The sequence below is a fragment of the Heterodontus francisci genome, chromosome 4 (assembly GCF_036365525.1).
Source record: "Heterodontus francisci isolate sHetFra1 chromosome 4, sHetFra1.hap1, whole genome shotgun sequence".
Classification (NCBI taxonomy): domain Eukaryota; kingdom Metazoa; phylum Chordata; class Chondrichthyes; order Heterodontiformes; family Heterodontidae; genus Heterodontus; species Heterodontus francisci.
Genome location: NC_090374.1, coordinates 55,380,886 through 55,401,994, shown reverse-complemented (window position 1 = coordinate 55,401,994; position 21,109 = coordinate 55,380,886). Strand labels below are relative to the sequence as shown.

The window sequence follows — 21,109 nt, the reverse complement described above, 5'->3', positions numbered from 1 at the left end:
CCCCCCCCCCCCACCAGGTTCTCTCCTTGGAACTGCATACGGAGTTCCGAAGGCATGTGAGGTGCATTTGGCAGCTGTAAAGCCGGTGTGGGATGGCCGCCGCCTGCAAGTAAGTTAATTTAAATCTCATTACTGTTCATTTAAATATTTAGATGAAGGCCTCGACGCCAGCCGCACCGAGGTCCCCCCGCTGCCGGTATCATGCGGCGGGCCCTTCTCAACATCGGTGGTCAAGGTCGGCCTCTCCCTGCTGAATTTATACGGGCCCCCCCCCTGCCACGACCCATGGCGTTGAGGGGCTGGTAAAATTCAGCTCATCCTTTCTGCATCTGCCCTGTCGAGCCCTGTAAGAATTTTGGATGTTTCAATGAGATCACCTCTCATTTGTCTAAACTCCAGACAAAGCAGCCAAGAAATTGAGCGATATCTGGAACAGTGTTCTTGGTAAATTATAGATAAACAGTCCTATTTCCCCTTTCTGACACTTGATATGTAGGTTAGGAATATTCTTAGATGGCCAGCATTTGAAATATACTCCTGACAGGAGCTCAGAAATATTGTGCGTGTCAGTGGGCGGGGTTGGCGTTTATTCCTCTGGTGACCTATAAATTTCACTCTCTTTTGACTGTAGAATCTGAAGGGTTTCTTCTGTGATGCAACTTCATTCAACATTGTGATGGATATGCTGTTTATGAAGGAAAGCTATGAGCGTAAGTAAACTTTGAAAAACCAGAATGCTTTGGGATGTATACTGGTCAAAGAATTTTGTGATCACCCACTGATGGTTATTTCTTCGTTGCCCTCAATCCATGATTGTGTGCTCCCAGGATGAACCGGGAAATTGCAGGCCCCCGTTCAAATCACTGGGTGGAACATTGGGTACTGAGTGTAATTTAACTAAGTAGAGATGGCTGGGCAGGTGATGTGCTGTAGCTGTATGATGTGGGAGCTGGCTGTCCCCATTGTGAACGGCAGTGACCACATCTGCAGCAAGTGTTGGTTGCTGGAAGAACTCCGGCTCAGAGTTGATGATCTGGAGTCTGAGCTTCAAACACTGCGGCACATCCGGGAGGGGGAGAGTTACCTGGACGTTTTGTTTCAGGAGGCAGTCACACCTGGTAGATTAAGTAATTCAAATTCAGTTAGTGATCAGGGACAACAGGGTGTGATTGCAAGTGAGGCAGGTAGGGGGATCCTGAGTTCAGGAGTGGAGGAGCCTCAGCCTTTGACCTTATCCAACAGGTACGAGATACTTGCCCCCTGTGTGGATGAGGAAAAGGGCTGCGGGGAGGATGAGCCAACTGACCATGGCACCATGGTGCAGAAGGCCATTCAAGAGGGGGGAGCAAAAAGACAAGTGGTAGTTATAGGTGATTCTATAATTAGGGGGATAGATAGTATCCTTTGCAAGCCAGATCGGGAGTCCCGCATGGTGTGTTGCTTGCCAGGGTGCAGGACATCTCTGACCGGCTTGAAAGGATATTGGAGCGGGAGGGGGAGGATCCAGTTGTTGTGGTCCACGTTGGGACTAACAACATAGGCAAGGCTAGGATGGAGGACCTGTTTGGGGATTATAAAGCACTAGGAACGAAATTAAGGAACAGGTCCTCGAGGGTCATAATCTCCGGATTACTGCCCGAGCCACGTGCAAATTGGCTTAGGGATAAGAATATTAGGGAAGTAAACACGTGGCTAAGGGAGTGGTGTGGGAAAGAGGGGTTCCATTTCATGGGGCATTGGCATCAGTTTTGGAACCGGGGGGATCTGTACCGATGGGACGGTCTCCACCTGAACCGATCTGGAACCAGTGTTCTAGCGAAACGGATAAATAGGGTGGTCTCTAGGACTTTAAACTAGTGACTCGGGGGGAAGGGAAAGGGAAAACGACAGGGAGTATGATGGTAAATAAAATGGTAAGCAGCAGGTTAACGTGTGCAGGAGGGTTTAAGTTCAAGGCAGACTATGAAAGAATCAAAAAGGAAGGATAACTCAGGAGTTATTAGAGATGTTGGAAATCATGAGGGTAAGAAAGCTAGCATAAAGGCTGAGAGATGATATAGGTTCTATGGAGAATGAGGTTGAATCCATTTGGGTGGAAATTAGAAACTCTAAGAAGAAAAAGTAATTGATAGGCGTAGTCTATAGGCCACCAAATAATAACATCACATTGGGGCGGGCAATAAACAAAGAACTAACCAATGCCTGTAAAAATGGTACGGCAATTATCATGGGGGATTTTAATCTACATATAGATTGATCGAACCAGCTCAGTCAGGGTAGCCTTGAGGAGGAGTTCGTTGAGTGTATCCGTGATAGTTTTTTTGAACAGTATGTAATGGAACCGACGAGGGAGCAAGCTATCCTAGATCTAGTCCTGTGTAATGAGACAGGAATAATTAATGACCTCATAGTTAGGGATCCTCTTGGAAGGAGTGATCACAGTATGGTTGAATTTGGAATACAGATGGAGAGTGTGAAGATAACATCCAATACCAGGGTCCTGTGCTTGAACAAGGGGGACTATAATAGAATGAGGGAGGACTTGGCTAGAGTAGACTGGAAACAAAGATTTTATGGTGGGACAGTTGAGGAGCAGTGGAGGACTTTCAAAGCAATTTTTCAAAGTGCTCAGCAAAAGTATATTCCAATGAAAAGGAAGGACTGGAAGAAAAGGGGTAATCTGCCATGGGTGTCTAAGGAAATAAGGGAGGCTATCAAATTGAAAAAGAAGGCATACAAAGTGGCCAAAAACAGCATGAAACTAGAAGATTGGGAAAACTTTAAAGGTCAACAGAGAGCCACAAAAAGGGCTATAAAGAAAAGTAAGATAGAACATGAGAAAAAACTAGCACAGAATATAAAGACAGATAGCAAAAGTTTCTATAAATATATAAAACGAAAAAGAGTGGCTAAAGTAAACGTTGGTCCTTTAGAGGATGAGAAGGGGAATTTAGTTATGGGATATGATGAAATGGCCGAGGCATTGAACAGGTATTTTGTATCGGTCTTCACAGTGGAGGACATTAATAACATGCTAGTAATTGACAAAGAGACGAACGTAGGTGAGGACCTGGAAACAATCATTATTATGGAAGAGGTAGTGTTGGGCAAGCTAATGGAGCTAAGGATTGATAAGTCTCCTGGCCCTGATGGAATGCATCCCAGGGTACTAAAAGAGATGGCAGGAGAGATAGCAGGTGCACTGGCGATAATTTTCCAAAATTCGCTGGACTCTGGAGTAGTCCCAGCAGATTGGAAAACAGCAGATGTGACGCCACTGTTTAAAAAGGGAGGTCGACAAAAGATGGGGAATTATAGACCGGTTAGCTTAACCTCTGTAGTGGGGAAGATGCTTGAGTCTATTATCAAGGAAGAAATAGCAGGGCATCTCGATAGAAATTGTCCCGTTGGGCAGACCCAGCATGGGTTCATGAAGGGCAGGTCATGCTTGACAAATCTTTTGGAATTCTATGATGACATTACGAGCAAGGTGGACAATGGGGACCCAGTGGATGTGGTGTACCTAGATTTCCAAAAAGCCTTCGACAAGGTGCCGCACAAGAGGCTGCTGTATAAAATAAGGATGCATGGCGTTAGGGGTAAAGTATTAGCATGGATAGAGGATTGGTTGACAGGAAGCAGAGAGTGGGGATAAATGAGTGCTATTCTGGTTGGCAATCAGTCACTAGTGGTGTGCCTCAGGGATCGGTGTTGGGACCGCAATTATTTACAATTTATATAGATGATTTGGAGTTGGGGACCACGTGTAGGGTGTCCAAGTTTGCAGATGACACTAAGATGAGTGGCAGAGCAAAGTGTGCAGATGACTGTGAAACTTTGCAGAGGAACATAGATACATTGAGTGAGTGGGCAAAGGTCTGGCAGATGGAATACAATGTTAATAAATGTGAAGTCATTCATTTCGGTAGGAGTAACAGTAAAAAGGATTATTACTTGAATGGTAAAAATTTGCAGCATGCTGCTATGCAGAGGGTCCTGGGTGTCCTTGTGCATGAATCGCAGAAGGTTGGTCTGCAGGTACAGCAAGTAATTAGGAAGGCAAATGGAATTTTGTCCTTCATTGCTAAAGGGATTGAGTTTAAAAGCAGAGAGGTTATGTTGCAGCTGTATAAGGTACTGGTGAGGCCGCACCTGGAGTACTGTGTGCAGTTTTGGTCTCCTTACTTGAGAAAGGATGTACTGGCACTGGAGAGGGTGCAGAGGAGGTTTACTAGGTTGATTCCGGAGTTGAGGGGGTTGGCTTATGAGGAGAGACTGAGTAGATTGGGATTATATTCATTGGAATTCAGAAGAATGAGGGGGGATCTTATAGAAACATATAAAATCATGAAGGGAATAGATAAGATACAAGTGGAGAGTATGTTTCCACTGGCAGGTGAAGCTAGGACAAGAGGGCATAGCCTCAAGATTAGAGGGAGCAGATTTAGGACTGAATTAAGAAGGAACTTCTTCACCCAGAGGGTTGTTAATCTATGGAATTCCTTGCCCAGTGAAGTAGTTGACGCTTCTTCAGTAAACGTTTTTAAAGCTAAGGTAGATATCTTTTTGAATAATAAAGGAATTAAGGGATACGGTGAGAACGCGGGTAAGTGGATCTGAGTCCACGAAAAGATCAGCCATGATCATATTGAATGGCGGAGCAGGCTTGAGGGGCCGGACGGCCTACTCCTGCTCCTACTTCTTATGATCTTATGATTTCCTATAATAAAAACAAGAAATGCTGGAACCACTCAGCAGGTCTGGCAGCATCTGTGGAAAGAGAAACAGAGTTAACTTTTCGGGTCAGTGACCCTTCTTCAGAACTGGCAAAGGTTAGAAATGTCACAGGTTATAAGCAAGTGCAGTGGGGGTGGGGCAAGAGATAACAAAGGATAAGGTGCAGATTGGACAAGGCCACATAGCTGACCAAAAGGTCATGGAGCAAAGGCAAACAATATGTTAATGGTGTGTTGAAAGACAAAGCATTAGTACAGATAAGGTGTTAACGGACTGAAGATTGAACAGCAGCAAGTGCAAATATGAAAAAAAACAGTGGGTAAGCAAACTGAACAAACTAAGATGAAATGAAATAAATGCAAAAAAAAAAGAGCAGGGGGGAGTGTTGAAATGGCAAGCAACCAGAATCTCAGGGTCCTGCTTGCGGACCGAGTGGAGGTGTTCCGCAAAGCGGTCACCCAGTCTGCGCTTGGTCTCCCCAATGTAGAGGAGACCACATTGTGAGCAGTGAATACAGTATACTATATTGAAAGAAGTACAAGTAAATCGCTGCTTCACCTGAAAGGAGTGTTTGGGGCCTGGGATAGTGAGGAGAGAGGAGGTAAATGGGCAGGTATTACATCTCCTGCGATTGCAGGGGAAGGTGCCATGGGACGGGGACGAGGTGGTGAGGGTAATGGAGGAGTGGACCAGGGTGTCGCAGGGAACGATCCCTTCGGAATGCTGACAGGGGAAGATGCATTTGGTAGTGGCATCACGCTGGAGGTGGCGGGAATGGCGGAGGATGATCCTTTGGATATGGAGGCTGATGGGGTGGAAAGTGAGGACAAGGGGAACCCTGTCACGGTTCTGGGAGGGAGGGGAAGGGTTGAGGGCAGAGGTGCGGGAAATGGGCCGGACACAGTTCAGGGCCCTGTCAACAACAGTGGGGGGGAATCCTCGGTTGAGGAAAAAGGAGGTCATATCAGAAGCACCGTCATGGAAGGTAGCATCATCAGAGCAGATGCGTCGGAGACGGAGAAACTGGGAGAATGGAATGGAGTCCTTACAGGAGGTAGGGTGTGAAGAAGTGCAGTCGAGGTAGCTGTGGGAATCGGTGGGCTTATAATGGATATTAATAGACAATCTATCCCCAGAGATGGAGACAGAGAAGTCGAGCAAGGGAAGGGAAGTGTCAGAGATGGACCATGTAAAGGTGAGAGAAGGGTGGAAATTGGAAGCAAAGTTGAAAAGGTTTTCCAGTTTGGGGCAGGAGCAGGAAACGGCACCGATACAGTCATCAATGTACCGGAAAAAGAGTTGGGGGAGGGGGCCTGAGTAGGACTGGAACAAAGAATGCTCGACATATCCCACAAAAAGACAGGCATAACTAGGACCCATGCGGGTACCCATAGCGACACCTTTTACTTGAAGGAAGTGTGTGGAGTTGAAGGAGAAGTTGTTCAATGTGAGAACAAGTTCAGCCAGGCGGAGGAGGGTGGTGGTGGATGGGGACTGGTTGGGCCTCTGTTCCAGGAAGAAGCGGAGAGCCCTCAAACCGTCCTGGTGGGGGATGGAGGTGTAGAGCGATTGGACGTCCATAGTGAAGAGGCGGCGGTTGGGACCAGGAAACTGGAAATTGTCAAAATGACGTAGGGCGTCAGAAGAGTCATGGATGTAGGTGGGAAGAGACTGGACCAGCGGAGAAAAGATAGAGTCTAGATAGGAAGAAATAAGTTCAGTGGGGCAGGAGCAGGCTGACGCAATGGGTCTGCCGGTTCAGTCCTGTTTGTGGATTTTGGGAAGGAGGTAGAAGTGGGCTGTCCGGGGTTGCGGGACTATGAGGTTGGAAGCTGTGAAGGGAAGATCTCCAGAGGAGATGAGGTCAGTGACAGTCCTTTGGACGGTGGCTTGATGTTCGGTGGTGAGGTCATGGTCCAGAGGGAGGAAGGGGAAGCCGGTAATTTCCTAAATGGTGCCTAGTTATTTCCTAACTCCTGGAATCAGTCCTTGCATCTATAGTAATAATGATACAGCCATAAATCATAAACTCATCAATGGCATAGTGAAGCAATGTATATCTTCCAAAGCACCCTAATAATGAATCAATTATTATCTGTAATGTAAAACAGGCATTTGATTGTTAGAAATGAGAGGAACATGTTAATGTTGTTTGAATGATTAATTACTGGGGTGTGAATTGTGTGACATTACCCGTTATGTTTTTCCAGACCTTCTGTGCTTCCAGCATCTACCAGAAACAGATCTATTTTTGTTGCTGTTCTCTCAGGTTGGATCTTGTCACAATACCTGAAGAAAGACCTCCCAAATTCCTCTAGATTACAAACGCTCTCTAAAATTTATATTACTTGTTTGAGGAAAAATGATAAACATCTTATTGTGACAAATCAAGTAGAAAATAAGAAAGAACTTGCACTTAGAAGGTGCCTTATCTGTCCTTGGGATATCCCTATGTGCTTTACAGCCAAGTAATGTTTTTGATGTGTAGGCAAGCGTAGCAGCCATTTTGCATGGACAAATAGTAAATGAGTTAATGTCCAACTAACTTAATTGGTTATGTTTATTGAGGGTAGAATGTTGGCCAGGGAGAATTCTCTGCACTTCCTTAAAGAGTCTTAGACACTCCAGCACTCGTTCAATATTATACTGAAGTGTCTGCCTAGATTACATCTGGAAGAAAGGTAGATTGCACACACAACCAGAGAAAGAGAATAACAAGATTACTGTAGGATTGCAAGTCGCATCAGAGAATGAGGCATGTTTAATGCTGCAGGGTAATTACTATCAGTGTAGTGTATTATGACAATGCGATGAGTGCAAATTGAAGTGCCAGTTAATTTTTATGTCATGCCAATGTTAATTCAATAATTTCTGTCATTGTATTTCTATACGCTACTGTAATTATTCAATGTTAATGTTATTTGATTAGGTGCTTTGGGAGTCCTTCTGGAAATGAAAAATCAAGGAATAAAATTTAGTAAAGACACTTATACACTAGCATTTGCTGTCTGTTACAAACTGGTAAGTAATTCTTAAGCATGTCAAGCATTTTAAATACATTTGACATTTCTCCACTTATGCTAACAAATAGATTTATGCCATGGTCTTTGCCAACGGGAGCTCCAGATAGGGGCAATGTAAAAGAAAAACCCAACTCCTAAAGAATCTGAATACAGAGAGCTTGATTAATAAGCAGAAGGCATTCTCCTGCACAGCTTGTGTAAAAGCAAATCAAGCAATAACTGAAGCCTGTTCGATGTCCTTACCATATGTGGGAAAGGTACCATTAAACAATGCTCGCTCATTTATTCACCTTGGTTTCCTCTAAGCAGCCTGCAAATAGCAGAGGGCCACTTGGCAACTGTGGAATTGCACCCTCGTAATAGACACTTTCTTGTAGGCATACAAGGAAAAATATTAGGATGGGGAGAGAAAAGGGGGAAAAACACCTGATGAGCAGTTAGAAAGAGTTTTGGGCACTTATATGGAAAGAACTCTTTCTGTTGCTCTGCTGGAAACATTTAGATCTGCTACAAAGAATCTCAACTACAAATCTATATTTTATTTAGAGATACAGCACTGAAACAGGCCCTTCGGCCCACCGAGTTTGTGCCAACCATCAACCACCCATTTATACTAATCCTACATTAATCCTGTATTCCTACCACATCCCCACCTTCCCATACTAGGGGCAATTTACAATGGCCAATTTACCTATCAACCTGCAAGTCTTTGGCTGTGGGAGGAAACCGGAGCACCCGGCGGAAACCCACGCGGTCACAGGGAGAACTTGCAAACTCCGCACAGGCAGTACCCAGAATCGAACCCATGTCGCTGGAGCTGTGAGGCTGCGGTGCTAACCACTGCGCCACTGTGCCGCCCCAGTCTGTGCTCTACCTGTAAACTATTTTCTGCTTAGAGCGTCTAAAGAGAATGCATCTGTACCTGAGTAAATACAATTTTTAACTGAACATTTCATTAAAAGGTATATACTGTGTGTTAATTGAGTAAAGAGATGAAGGCCAATGGTATGCGTTTTGATAGCTGGAATGTACCATCTTCAACACATCATTGAATAAATTTATAATTTGTTGCCATGAGTTTTAATCCAGTGCATCAATTAAAGGAGCGATTTCTTAAAATTGTAGAATGTTAGAACACAAAAACGGACAGAAAATGAAAAGGCTGCGCCAGTATTTTCTCCTCACAGTTTACTTCTATTCTTCTGCTATCTTCCCATACCCTTTAACAGGCCGCTTCATGCAGCCATCTAATACCCTTTTAAAAGAATTCATGGATTCTGTTTCCAGAATTATCTGTGGCAGATAATTCCACATTCTCCCAGCGTCTGTGCATGCAAAGCTTTTCTAACTTCCCTTTAATTCTTTTTGTGATCATTTTAAATTTACGACTGCTCACTGACAAGTGGAAACCATTTATCACTATTTGAAGACCTCCCACAGGTCACCCCTTAATCTTCTCTGTTCTAGTGAGACACTGCAGGCAGATATAAACAGAATTGGTAAATGGGCAGGAATACGGTGTGTTATTTCATCATGAGATGACCCAATCACTAATTCTTTCTGGAATGATTGAATGTATGTTTGTCCACATACCTCTGTTTTCCAAAGGTTGCGAACTCTCTTCAGTTACAAGTGTGTACTTCGACACCTTGAAGATGGAAAACATGTTTTATTTATTAAAGTCCACGTTCACCCAGTGATGGGAATATTAGTAGTACTTGTTTGGCAGGCTGCAAGAAGTAAAAAGCCTATTTTGGACACAGAGTCCAAACCCACACAGACCATGTGGACTTAACCAGAAGGCCTGCCCTGTGTTGGAGACCAGCTTCTTAGAAATTGAAGAGTTAAGACATGTTGCTAATCATCCACAAAATTGTGACAAATAGCATCACTCGAGTTAATGATGTTTATATCTGGAACACAGCCACATTCTATTATCTATATTTTTTAAGTTCACAGTAAGTTATTCGCCACTTTGTCTTGCAGTCTAGTCAAGGGTTAACCTGTAACGTATAAATTTTTGTGGTCTTAGCTGACTTGTCCTGCTATCCTGGTTAAGTGAGGAGGGTCCGTGGCTTTGCTCACTGGGGTAGGACTGCATTCTCTGAACTCCAGGTTTGTTTCCTGGTAAAACATCTGAATGATCTTCCCACAGAATACTGATGAGGCATACAGGATCTGCATCATGCTGTTGGAAGAATCATTGACAAGAGGAGATTTCATTCCCCGGCATGCATTCTGCTTTGCAGTAGCACTTGCAATCAAGCAGGTATGGTTTTCTACCCAGTCTAGCAGTATGCAAGTTGCTGCTGACCCTAATAGTGTAATAATTAATCATACAGCAAGTTTTTCTTCTTTGATGTGGTTCTGTTTTCCACAGTCTTATCTAGAGGATACACTTATTAAAACAGTAATTTATAGTTCCGTTATTTTCCATATTAAAAACTTAGCTGCTTTCATTGTGATTTAACTTTCTTTTCGTAACCATTTTAAAATAGTCCTGCAGCTTTTTCAGTGGAATTCTGCTTATTTTACAGTGTTGCTAAATAAACCTCGACGCCACATTGTGTAATCTAAAACACTTGCAGCAATGCAGCAGATCCCAACAAGAAAGAGACTAAGCACCTTCTCTTGACATTCAATGGTGTTACCATCACCAAATTCCCCACTATCAACATCTTGGGGGTCACCATTGACCAGAAGCTTATTGAGAGCAGCCACCTAAATACAGTGGCTACAAGAGCAGGTCAGAGGTGGGGTATTCTGTGGCAAGTGACTCACCTCCTGTCTTCCCAAAGCCTTTCCATCACGTACAAGCCACAAGTCAGGAGTGTGACAGAATACTCCCCACTTGCCTGGATGGGTGCAGCTCCAACAAGTCTCCAGAAGCTCGACACCATCCAGGACAAAGCAGAATGCTTGATCAGCACCCCATCCACGACCTTAAACGTTCACTCCCTCCACAACCGGCGCACAGTGGCAGCAGTGTGCACCATCTACAAGATACACTGCAGCGACTCACCAAGGCTTCTTCAGCACCTCCCAAATCTGCGACTACGTCCAAGTTATCCCTCTAAGTCTCTCTCAGTCTTGATTTGGAAATATATCACTGTTCCTTTACCATCACTGAGTCAAAATCCTGGAACCCGCTTCCGCCTAGCCTGGGGATCCGTCTCGCATTTTACGGGTCCCCGGGCTTTAATTGCCTCTGAGAAGATGGTGGAGAGCCACCTTCTTAAATCAATGCTGTCCATGTGGTGAAAATACACCCACAGTGCTGTTCAGTAGGCTACAAGAGCAGGTCAGAGGTGGGTATTCTGTGGCAAATGACTCACCTCCTGTCTTCCCAAAGCCTTTCCATCACCTGCAAGCCACAAGTCAGGAGTGTGATGGATTACTCTCCACCTGCCTGGATGAGTGCAGCTCCAACAAGTCTCAAGAAGCTCGACACCATCACCATCGCTGCAGTGCATCATGTAGATGGTGCACACTGCTGCCTCTGTGCGCCGGTAGTGGAGGGAGTGAACATTTGTCATGGATGGGGTGCCGATCAAGCATTCTGCTTTGTCCTGGATGGTGTCGAGCTGTGGGTGTATTTTCACCACATGGACTGCATTGATTTAAGAAGGTGGCTCTTCACCATCTTCTCAGAGGCAACTAGGGATGGCAATAAATGCTGGCCTTGCCAGCGTTATCCACATCCCATGAATGAATGAATAACATAATTTTTTAAAAGAATTGAAATGAATCTCATCTCCTCCTCACCCTTTCCCCGCCCCACCCAATTTGTGGTAGCATGGTATTATAGAATTCCACCAGTGGGGAGGGGATGAGAAAGAAATGAAAAAATCTTTAATACAGCATATCCAGTGCGGGGGTTGTGGGCATTCAAATGTATTTTCTGTGACACAAGGGCCGGAATTTTACCTTAGGTGGACGGGAGGTCACCACCAATGTAAAAGTCGGTGGCGAACCTGCTTCCGCCTAGCCTGGGGATCCGTCTCGCATTTTACAGGTCCCCGGGCTTTAATTGTCCCTAGGCGGGACTTCCACCAGGAGCGGTGACCACTGCCGGGACTGCAGCCCAATCGACCAAGGAGGATGCCACGGAGCTGGGATCCAAAGTAGGTTTTGGATGCCTCACCAGGGTAATCAGTCGTGCCCCGGTGAGGCAAGGGTGTTCATTTGGGAGGGGGTGGGGGGAGTTGCATCTTGGGTCCCGGGGGTGGGTTGGGAGGCAGGGGCGGCCCTCAATCGGGCACCCCCCAGGGCACAGAAAGGCCGGCAGCTCTCACTGGGCAGCCTTTCACGTCCCCAGCACGCCCTCTTGCCACGGGTAAAATACCTGTGGAGGCAGGCGAAGGCCCTTAAGTAGCCACTTAAGGGCCCTGATTGGCCTGGGGCGGGCGGACTGTTTCTCGCCTCCACCTCCACCCCCGACCTCTGTAAAGTTGGCTGGAGGCAGGAGCAGGTCGGGAAGGCCTCCCGAAGCCTCCGGCTCAATTTTACACCACCCCACCGTCACCATCTGGCTCGCTGGGGTGGGGTGGCATAAAATTCCGGCCAAGGTCTTTCATCCAGCGACTCTGTCAAGGCCATTTCCACAATTTCTAAGATTGTAAGTTGTATAATATGTTTAAAGCAAGGAGCCAAATTTATCCTGTTATGCTGAGTTTGGTATATAGTATCGCAATATTCCAATGGAAAATAGCTTCTTTAATCTCAGTATTTAAGTAGTGCAAGACAGTGCCAGAGATGTATTTAAATTATGAATTTAAATATTCACCCATTAGTACTATAACATGCTGTCTTTTGAGTAATTTATTTTTCTTTTGTTATGCTATAATGCCTGTTTTTAATTTTAATGGTCATTTTTGGGGGTGGGGGGGGGACAAACAGCATGTTAATGTTCTTCAGTAACAGTGGATGAACTTGAAGCATTTGAAACTTCATGGGATGCCATTTCTTAATTCTTTGTTTATGGAAAAACTAATTTTTAAAAAATCTCTCATTTTTCAGAATGATGTAGAAAAAGCTCGGTCTATTTATTCACATATTATGCACACAGACAGCAAAATTTGTCTTAATCTTCATGTAAGTATCTCCATCGCTATTAACTAACGAATTTGGATCATTTAGCACCTTTCACTATCCAACCAAAAAATGCTATAAGATCATGTTGGAAAAACTAAAGCAGGGAGAAGTAATTTGTGAAAATCACCAGAAAAGTGGTCACAGTCTGTGCTTCTGATGACCTCCCCTGTGTCACATTTTCTATCTTTTAATGGTCGAACTCAGCAGCAGTGATATATTTACAAACCACCAAAGTGTGGAAACACTTTAACAGGCTAATTTGACATAGGGAACAAAAAGAAGTTCAGACAAACTGAAAAGGCACCTATCCATCTTCAAGTAATTTCATTTCAGTCCCACGGAGCCAAGAAAGCAGGTTTTTCATCACAGCAAAGTGAGTTTAAAATGAGAGGACAGTGCGCTCAGTTACTGTGCCATGTGGAGCATGGATTGTGTGACTTTGGTACGGATGGTCTCAATACACACAAAGTTAAAAATAAACTGGGGATGAAAAGGCCAGCAGAACACATGGGCGGGCAGGATCAGATATCCAAATAAAAGCTCAGTACACAAATGAACATAGCATATGAAATGAAACAAATGAATTAAGAAGTACAAATTCAGCAAAAAGGGTATGAATTAGTAGCCATTACAGAAACCTGACTACCAGTTAGGCATGATTATTACACAAGTTAAGGGCTCATGGAGTTAGGGGTAATTTATTAGCATGGATAGAGGATTGGTTAACAGACAGGAAGTACAGAGTAGGGATAAATGAGAAATTTTTCAAGTTGGCAGACTGTAACTAGTGGAGTGCCACAAGGATCAGTGCTGGGGCTTCAGCTATATACAATCATATTAATCGCAGAATCGTTACAGTGCAGAAGGAGGCCATTCAGCCCATTGTGTCCGCACTTGCTCTCCGAAAGAGCAATTCTCTCAGTTCCATTCCCCCGCATTCTCCCCGTAACCCTGCACATTCTTCCTTTTCTATTTCTAATGACTTGGATGAAGGTGAATGACTTAAATGAATCCAGGTTTGCTGACAATACAAAGCTAGGTGAGAATATAAGCTGTGAGGAGAACACAAAGAGGCTGCAAAGGGATATGGACAGGTTAAGTGAATGGGCAACAAGGTCGCAGATGTAGTATAAGTTATATATGAGTTATTCACTTTGATAGGAAGAATAGAAAGAATATTTTTTAAATGATGACAAACTTTTAAATGCTGGTATGCAGAGAGATCTGGGTGACCTTGTATAAAAAGCGCAGAAAGTTAGCATGCAGGTGCAGCAAGAAATTAGGAAGGCAAATGGTATGTTTACTTTTTTATAAGGGGGTTGAAGTAACAGTGAGGAAGTCTTGCTGTAATTGTACAGGGCTTTGGAAGACCACACCTGGAATACTGTGTACACTTTTGGTCTTCTTATCTAAACAAGGATATGCTTGCGACGGAGGTGGTACAACGAAGGTTCACTAGATAATGATAAAAATGAAATGGCAGCATATTAAAGACAGATGCAGACAAGACTACAATAGACACTAAGGAAATGGCAGTCACTCCAGAAATTATGTTAATGCCCAGAAATGGGTGGGTGGTTAAAAAGTGAAAAATCTAAAACAGGTACCCAACCTACCTCGACCCCACCCACTCCCAGTTTAACAGAGGCAGGACGAAGGTTGGGAACCAATCTGCTTGTACAGACGGGTTGGTCATTGAAACCTTTTAAGGAGACGGCGTGCATTAATTTTTCAAAGTGATTACTGACAACGCATCCAGCAGCTTACGTCTTCCGACTGCGCCAATCTGCGCACATGCTCAGATTGCTTCCTAACCTGTGCGCATGCGCTGCGTTCCACAGTGCCAGGACTGGTTGGCGCATGCGCAGATGACGTCATCGGGGTAACGCAGGCAGATGGTGGGGGGATCCGGGCCGGAGAGAGCAAGGGTGGGGGAGAGGGGATCTGGAGAGCCGGTGCGGGGAGAGCGCGGCCGTAAACCTTGCTGGTGGCGGGTGCATTCTCCTCCTTTTTCCCCCCCTCCGCTCCCGACCCCCGCCCCCCATCTGCTCGCTCACAGCCCCCGGTCCACTCGCTCCCTCCGGCCATTGTGTGCTGCCATGTGTTTAGGTTGCCATCGTGTGATTATTTGAGCAGCGCCATCTTTAATCCTGGCAGCTGCCTGATGTCACAGACTGACCCCTCCCCGCGCTCTCCCCGCACCCGCTCTCCAGATCCCCTCTCCCCCACCCTTGCTCTCTCCGGCCCGGATCCCCCCACCATCTGCCTGCGTTACCCCGATGACGTCATCTGCGCATGCGCCAACCAGTCCTGGCACCTAGTGGTGGCATTGTCAGCAAATGCAGCCTTCGTTTTTACAGTGTTTCTATTTTTAACCCATGCTGGCCAGGTTTCCTGGGCCTCAGGAAAACCGGGCAAGTAAAAGGAGATGAGAAGGGCTGGATCCATAAGGTAAGTGCATTTACAACACTGCTTGTGGGTCAGTAGGAGCAGGACTGTTGCCCCCAGACCCAATAAACTACCTATCTAAATCACCCACCGCCCAATCCACTCCAATTCTAATGCATGTACACAAATACCTAAACACTAATGGACATGTAGAAAAAAAGATCAAAATATATATTGGAATGTTGACCTTTATCTAAAGGAGTTTGGGATACAAAAGTGAGGAAGCAATGCTTCAGTTTGAGGTGGATGCAAAGAGTCTGCAGAGGGCTATAGACAGGTTGGGTGAATATTTTTTGCATGGTGAGAGACTGGGAAATGTTTGCTTTCAGAAGGACCTCCCTGGGTGGCCTTGTACATGAATCCACAAAAAGTTAATATGCAGGTACAACAAGCAATTAGGAAAGCAAATGATATGTTAGCTTTTGTTGCAAAGGGATTGGAGTATAAGAATAAAGAAGTCTTACTACAATTATACAGGGCAGTGATGAGTTCACACTTGGAGTACTGTGTGCAGTTTTGGTCCTTACCTAAGGAAGGACATAATTGCCTGAGAGGGAGGGAGTGCAGTGAAGGTTGGGATGAAGGGATTGTCTTATGAGGAGAGATTGAGTAGACCAGGCCTTTATTCCCTGGAGTGAAGAAGAATGAAAGGTGATCTAATTGAAACATACAGAATTCTTAAGGGACATGACAGGGCAGAGGTTAAGAAAATATTTCCCCTGGGGAATCTAAAACACGGAGGCACAGTCTCAGAATAAGGGGTCAGCCATTTAGGACTGAAATTAGGAGACATTTTTTTACTTCTTCTTTGGAATTCTCTATCCCAGAGAGCTGTGGATGCTCAGGCCTTGAGTATATTCCAGTCAGGCTTCCATAGATTTTTGAGTGTTAAGGGATATGGGGACAGTGCTGGAAGGTGGAGTTAAGGTAGAAGATCCAGTCATGATCTTGTTGTGGGCTCAAAGGGCCAAATGGCCTATGCCAGCTCCTATTTCTTATGTTCTTATTTAGCTATAGGGAGACTTGGTCAAACCCCATCTTAAAGTACGCCGTTCAGTTTTGACCACTGCACCTCAGGAAGGATATTTTGACATTGGAGAGAGTACAGTGCAGATTCAGCAGAATGATACAGGGGCTGAAAGGGTTAAATGAAATGGCAGATTGCATAGAATTGTTTTTTTATTCCCATGAGTTCAGAAAGTTGATGGATGACCTGATCAAGGTCTTTAAAGTGATGGATATTTATATATACTTTCACCAGCAACTGAGGTTGTATTTAGTTTTTAATGGCTATATCAACTGTAAACTGCAATTTTTTTGTTCAGGTCTTAGTACTGGCTCTGTCAGGATCACAACATAATCTACTCTCCTTGTTGGAAAAAGCAGTGGTAAACAATGTCCCAAAGTTTGTGAAGAAGGTGGATTTTTCACAAGAAGTGGTAAGTATGTAAATAGGGAAACCTAATGCCCTGCCTGCCTGAACTGTCAAGTAATTTGCCTGTTCCTTCATTGTCACTGGGTTAAAATCCTGGAACCCCCCCCCCTCCCCCATCTAGCAGGATTGGGGGAATACCCTCACGTGGACTGCAGTGGTTCAAGAAGGAGGCCCACCCATCACCTTCTCCATGACAACTAGGGAGGGGCAATAAATGCCGGCTTTGCCATGTCCCGAAGAATTAACTTTTCTTTATAAGATGAAGCCAGTCTTGTATGTGCCTCAGTGGCGAGTGACAGCAGGGCATTTGACTGTGGGGGAGTCTAATAGTTGCACCCAATTCTATCCTTACCTGATCTCCACTTACATGAAATTTAACTGTGCATTCCTGAGAATAGCAATCATGAGTGGAATCTTGGCTCATTTTATTTTACTCAGATCTTCCCTAGAAGCACTGAAGTCAGCTGTTGTACAGTACTGCTACCTAGACTTTGATCGTGCAAAGCCAGGATCAAATCTGCAATCTTCCTGCTCTGAATGGTCTGGTACAGCACTTGACAGTTACTTAACTGAGCATCAGCTGAGCTCTTCACTGTATCTGTAGGAAAGGATACACCACTTGTTCTAACGGTTCATATATTATTATGCACCTCCTGTGGTGCAAGACTTGGGAGATTATGCAGGTACTCTTCAGGGTGAATGACCTGATCTACCAGGACTTACTTCTACACTTTTCTCCCCTTTGTGCCTTGAAGTAAAAGTATTGTGACTGAAGATTGTCTAGTCCACTGAGTTATGTTAACTATCTTGCTACTGACTGATGCTATTAATTTGTATATTTATATATATAAATAGACACAAAATGTCTATTTCATTTGATTTGTTTTCATTTTGAATCCGCATACTATTTGCACTTGTAACATAAATAAATTAAGAAAACATGTGATTTGATAGCACGTTTATCACAAGCCTGAATTAACTTTGATCCATTTATCATCAAGCTGGCTGTCGTACGAGAAACCTTGGACAACAACCCGGAGCTTCAAAGCCAGTTTGGGGATGTGTGTGAAACACTGCAAAAATCTGGACAAATCACAGCACTGAGTCTCAATGACATGCTTTGCCACACACCAAATGGAAAGAAACCCTTTAACCCTCTGCTAGATACAAGGAAAGTTAGCCGACGGACCTTCAAACCTCTGCGGTCAGCCTTACTTTCTGAGTAAATCAACTGGACTGTGCACATTGGATTGTGTAGAACAGCTGCATCTGGACATCTTTCACAAACTATTGGTATCCAGTTTTTTTAAGATCTGGTTTTGCTGTTTCTAACAGACTGAAAGAACACAAAAAGATACAACGCAATTCTTGAAGATAGGAAATGAAAGGTTTTAGTGTGTTTTGAAGTTTGTAGTTGTTAGAGTTGTTGGGAAAGGCCCAAGACCAAAGCCAGACATTTGGCATACATGAAAAGAAAACATGATGAAACTTGGATGCTCTCTCTTCTTGCATGTCTTTGGAGGATAGAGGAGGAGGAAGTGCTCCTGACTCATCATTTTTCTGTTTACATCCAGAGACCTTTCAAATAATTTAGAACAATTCCATCACACTTTAACTTCACGTGACACTTTCATCACACTTTCTGGTTCAATTTAAATCAGAATCCATACACTTGTCGAAAGGCACAAAGAAATTCCTGCGGAAGCAGTTTTAGCAAAAATGTCATACAAGCTTCATTGGTCACTGCCTGGACCAGTTTGATTATTGCAAAGTTATAAAACTTGCTGACATAGTTGTCTTTCCTGTAGCCTTAACAAAACTGAATCTGTTTTAGCTGAAGAATTAACATTCGGAAATGGGAAAAGAAAAAATAATTACTTTTAGGAGACTATCTATTTTTCCACCTTTCATCGGGTTTGGAATTCTGTTTGAATAATTTACCAAACTTGCTGCATCATCCTTCTTCCCTGCTTTGAGAGAAGTAATTGGTGTTTCTTTGCCACCAGCTGATGGGGTATATTTTTATCCATTCTTAAACCAGAGAAATACATTTTGTGTTCAGGCCAACATTTTGCTAAGATTAGCGAACAGAGAAACATATTCCGCATTTTACCTTGAATAAAGACTTATCTTAATAAGTTGTAATATTTTGTCAAATTTCTTCTTACCACATGCTCAGTTCCTTTTTGCCAGTAGTTTCTTTGGATACATAAAGGTCCTTTACTAAATTGTGTGGTTAACATAACAAGTCATACAGTAACTTTTTCCTGCAGTATTTGTAAATAGTTTGCAATACAATATTATAGTATTCTTTGCACATGAAGGGCTTGTTATGGTTAGTCAACTTCACAACATGATATGGGCCTATGTAGAATGCATACTGTGCATTTTTAAAGGAACCTGGACTTTAAAATCTGTAAATGCACACTGACTAACTTTTATGTTTTCAAATTTGAATAGCATTTTCCTCTCTCCCATGTTCCTTTCAAAGATGCAAACAATCCACTGAGAATATGATGAACTATGCATCTGTAGATATTCTTCATTTGAACACTAAGCTGCCCCCTTTACAATAGTTTTTATTTTAAAACAAATTGTTCAATAGGCTCAATAAGGGGTCTTCTAATCAGACGTTTGAACTGTAAAGTGTATTTTCTTGTATTTCTATGTCCATTATCACTCACCTCTGGACTTAATAAATTAAAGATTTACGGTAAACTACTAAGCGACTTTCTCTCATTAGTCACTCATTGATTTGTCATTCCAAGTATCACCTGGTTTAGCCATTCGCTGCCAGATCCGGCTAGACCACATTAAGTACTATTGGATCCTGCTGTAATCTGCCAAAACTGCTCACTATTCCAGGACAACCCCGGTTGCTTTTCTCTACTGCAAACTGTCTTCTTAAATCCCTCTCCTCTGTCTCCTCCACCCTCACCTCAAACAAGTGCAAGGAGCTCATGGACTTTTTTTGTCACTAGAGTGAGACAATCCGATCCCTTTCCCTAGCTGACCAGGCCAAACTTCGCCTAAAGCTCCCCCCTGCCCTAGCCCTAAACCCTCATCTTCCTCCAGTTTCTCTCCTATCTCCCTTCATAACCTCTCCGAGCTCAACTTGTTCATGAGATGCACTTCCTGCTCCCTCAGCCCCATTCCCACTAAACTGCTGACCACCAAACTTCCCTTCCTGGCTTCCGTGTTAGCTTATATTGTTAACGGTTCTGTCTCCTCAGGTACAGTCCATTCCCCTTCAAATCTGCTATCATCATCCCTCTCCTCAAAAAACCAACCCTTGACTGCTCCATCCTTGCAAACTATCGCCCCATCTCCAAACTCCCTTTCCACTCCAAAATACTTAAACATGCTGTCACCTCCCAAATCCATGCCCATCTTTATTTAGTAAAAGCAAAATACTGCAGATGCTGGAAATCTGAAATAAAAACAAAAAGTGTTGGGAATACTCAGCAGGTCTGGCGGCATCTGTGGAGAGAGAAGCAGAGTTAACGTTAACGAACTGATGAAAGGTCGCAGACCTGAAACGTTAACTCTGCTTTTCTCTTCACAGATGCTGCCAGACCTGCTGAGTATTTCCAGCACTTTTTGTTTTTATTCCATGGCCATCTTTCCCGGATCTCCATGTTTGAATCCCTCCGATCGGGCTTTCGCCCTTCCCTCAGTCCCTAAATGTGTCTCATCAAAATAACAACTACATCCTATGTGACTGTGACAAAAGTAAGCTATCCCTCATTGTCTTTCTCTACTGTCTGCAGCCTTTGACCCGGTTGACCACACCATCATCTTCCAACGCATCTCCACCGTCATCCAGCTGGGTGGGACTGCACTCACCTGGTTCCATTCTTATCAATCTAATCCTGCCAATGTACCACCTGCAATAGCTTCTTTTCCACTCCCTGCAGCACTACCTCTGGTGTCCCCCAAAAATTTATCCTTGACCCCCTCCTATTTCTCATCTATGTGCTGTCCCTTGGGGACATCAACCAAAAACAGTGTCAGTTTCCACTTGTACACTGATGACACCCAGCTCTACCTCACCACCACCTCTCTTGATACCTCAACTGTTTCTAGATTGCCATATTTCTTGTCCAACATCCATTAGTGAATGAGCAGAAATCTCCTTCAACTAAATATTGGGACAACTGAAGCCATTGTCTTCAGTCCCACTACAAACTCCATTCCCTCGCTACCAGCTCCATCCCTTTCCCTAACAACTGTGAGATGCTGAACCAGACTATTTGTAAACTTGATATCATGTTTAAACCCAAGGTGAACGTCTGACCACATATCCATGCCATCACTAACTCTTGCCTCAGCTCATCTGCTGTTGAAGCCCTCATCCATGCCTTTGTTAGCT

At 44.0% G+C, this 21,109-nt stretch overlaps 1 protein-coding gene across 1 annotated transcript in view; it reads left to right on the top strand.

The window, feature by feature from the left end:
* The window catches only part of ptcd2 (pentatricopeptide repeat domain 2), a 45,573-nt gene extending 26,128 nt beyond the window's left edge, over positions 1 to 19,445 (top strand). The window contains exons 5-10 of the mRNA XM_068029565.1: positions 632 to 710; positions 7,667 to 7,758; positions 9,916 to 10,029; positions 12,780 to 12,854; positions 16,628 to 16,741; positions 17,739 to 19,445. Of these exons, the coding sequence (XP_067885666.1) occupies positions 632 to 710; positions 7,667 to 7,758; positions 9,916 to 10,029; positions 12,780 to 12,854; positions 16,628 to 16,741; positions 17,739 to 17,963 (699 nt within the window). The 3' untranslated portion in view covers positions 17,964 to 19,445. The remainder of the gene's footprint in view (positions 1 to 631; positions 711 to 7,666; positions 7,759 to 9,915; positions 10,030 to 12,779; positions 12,855 to 16,627; positions 16,742 to 17,738) is intronic.
* The last annotated feature ends 1,664 nt before the right edge of the window (positions 19,446 to 21,109 follow it).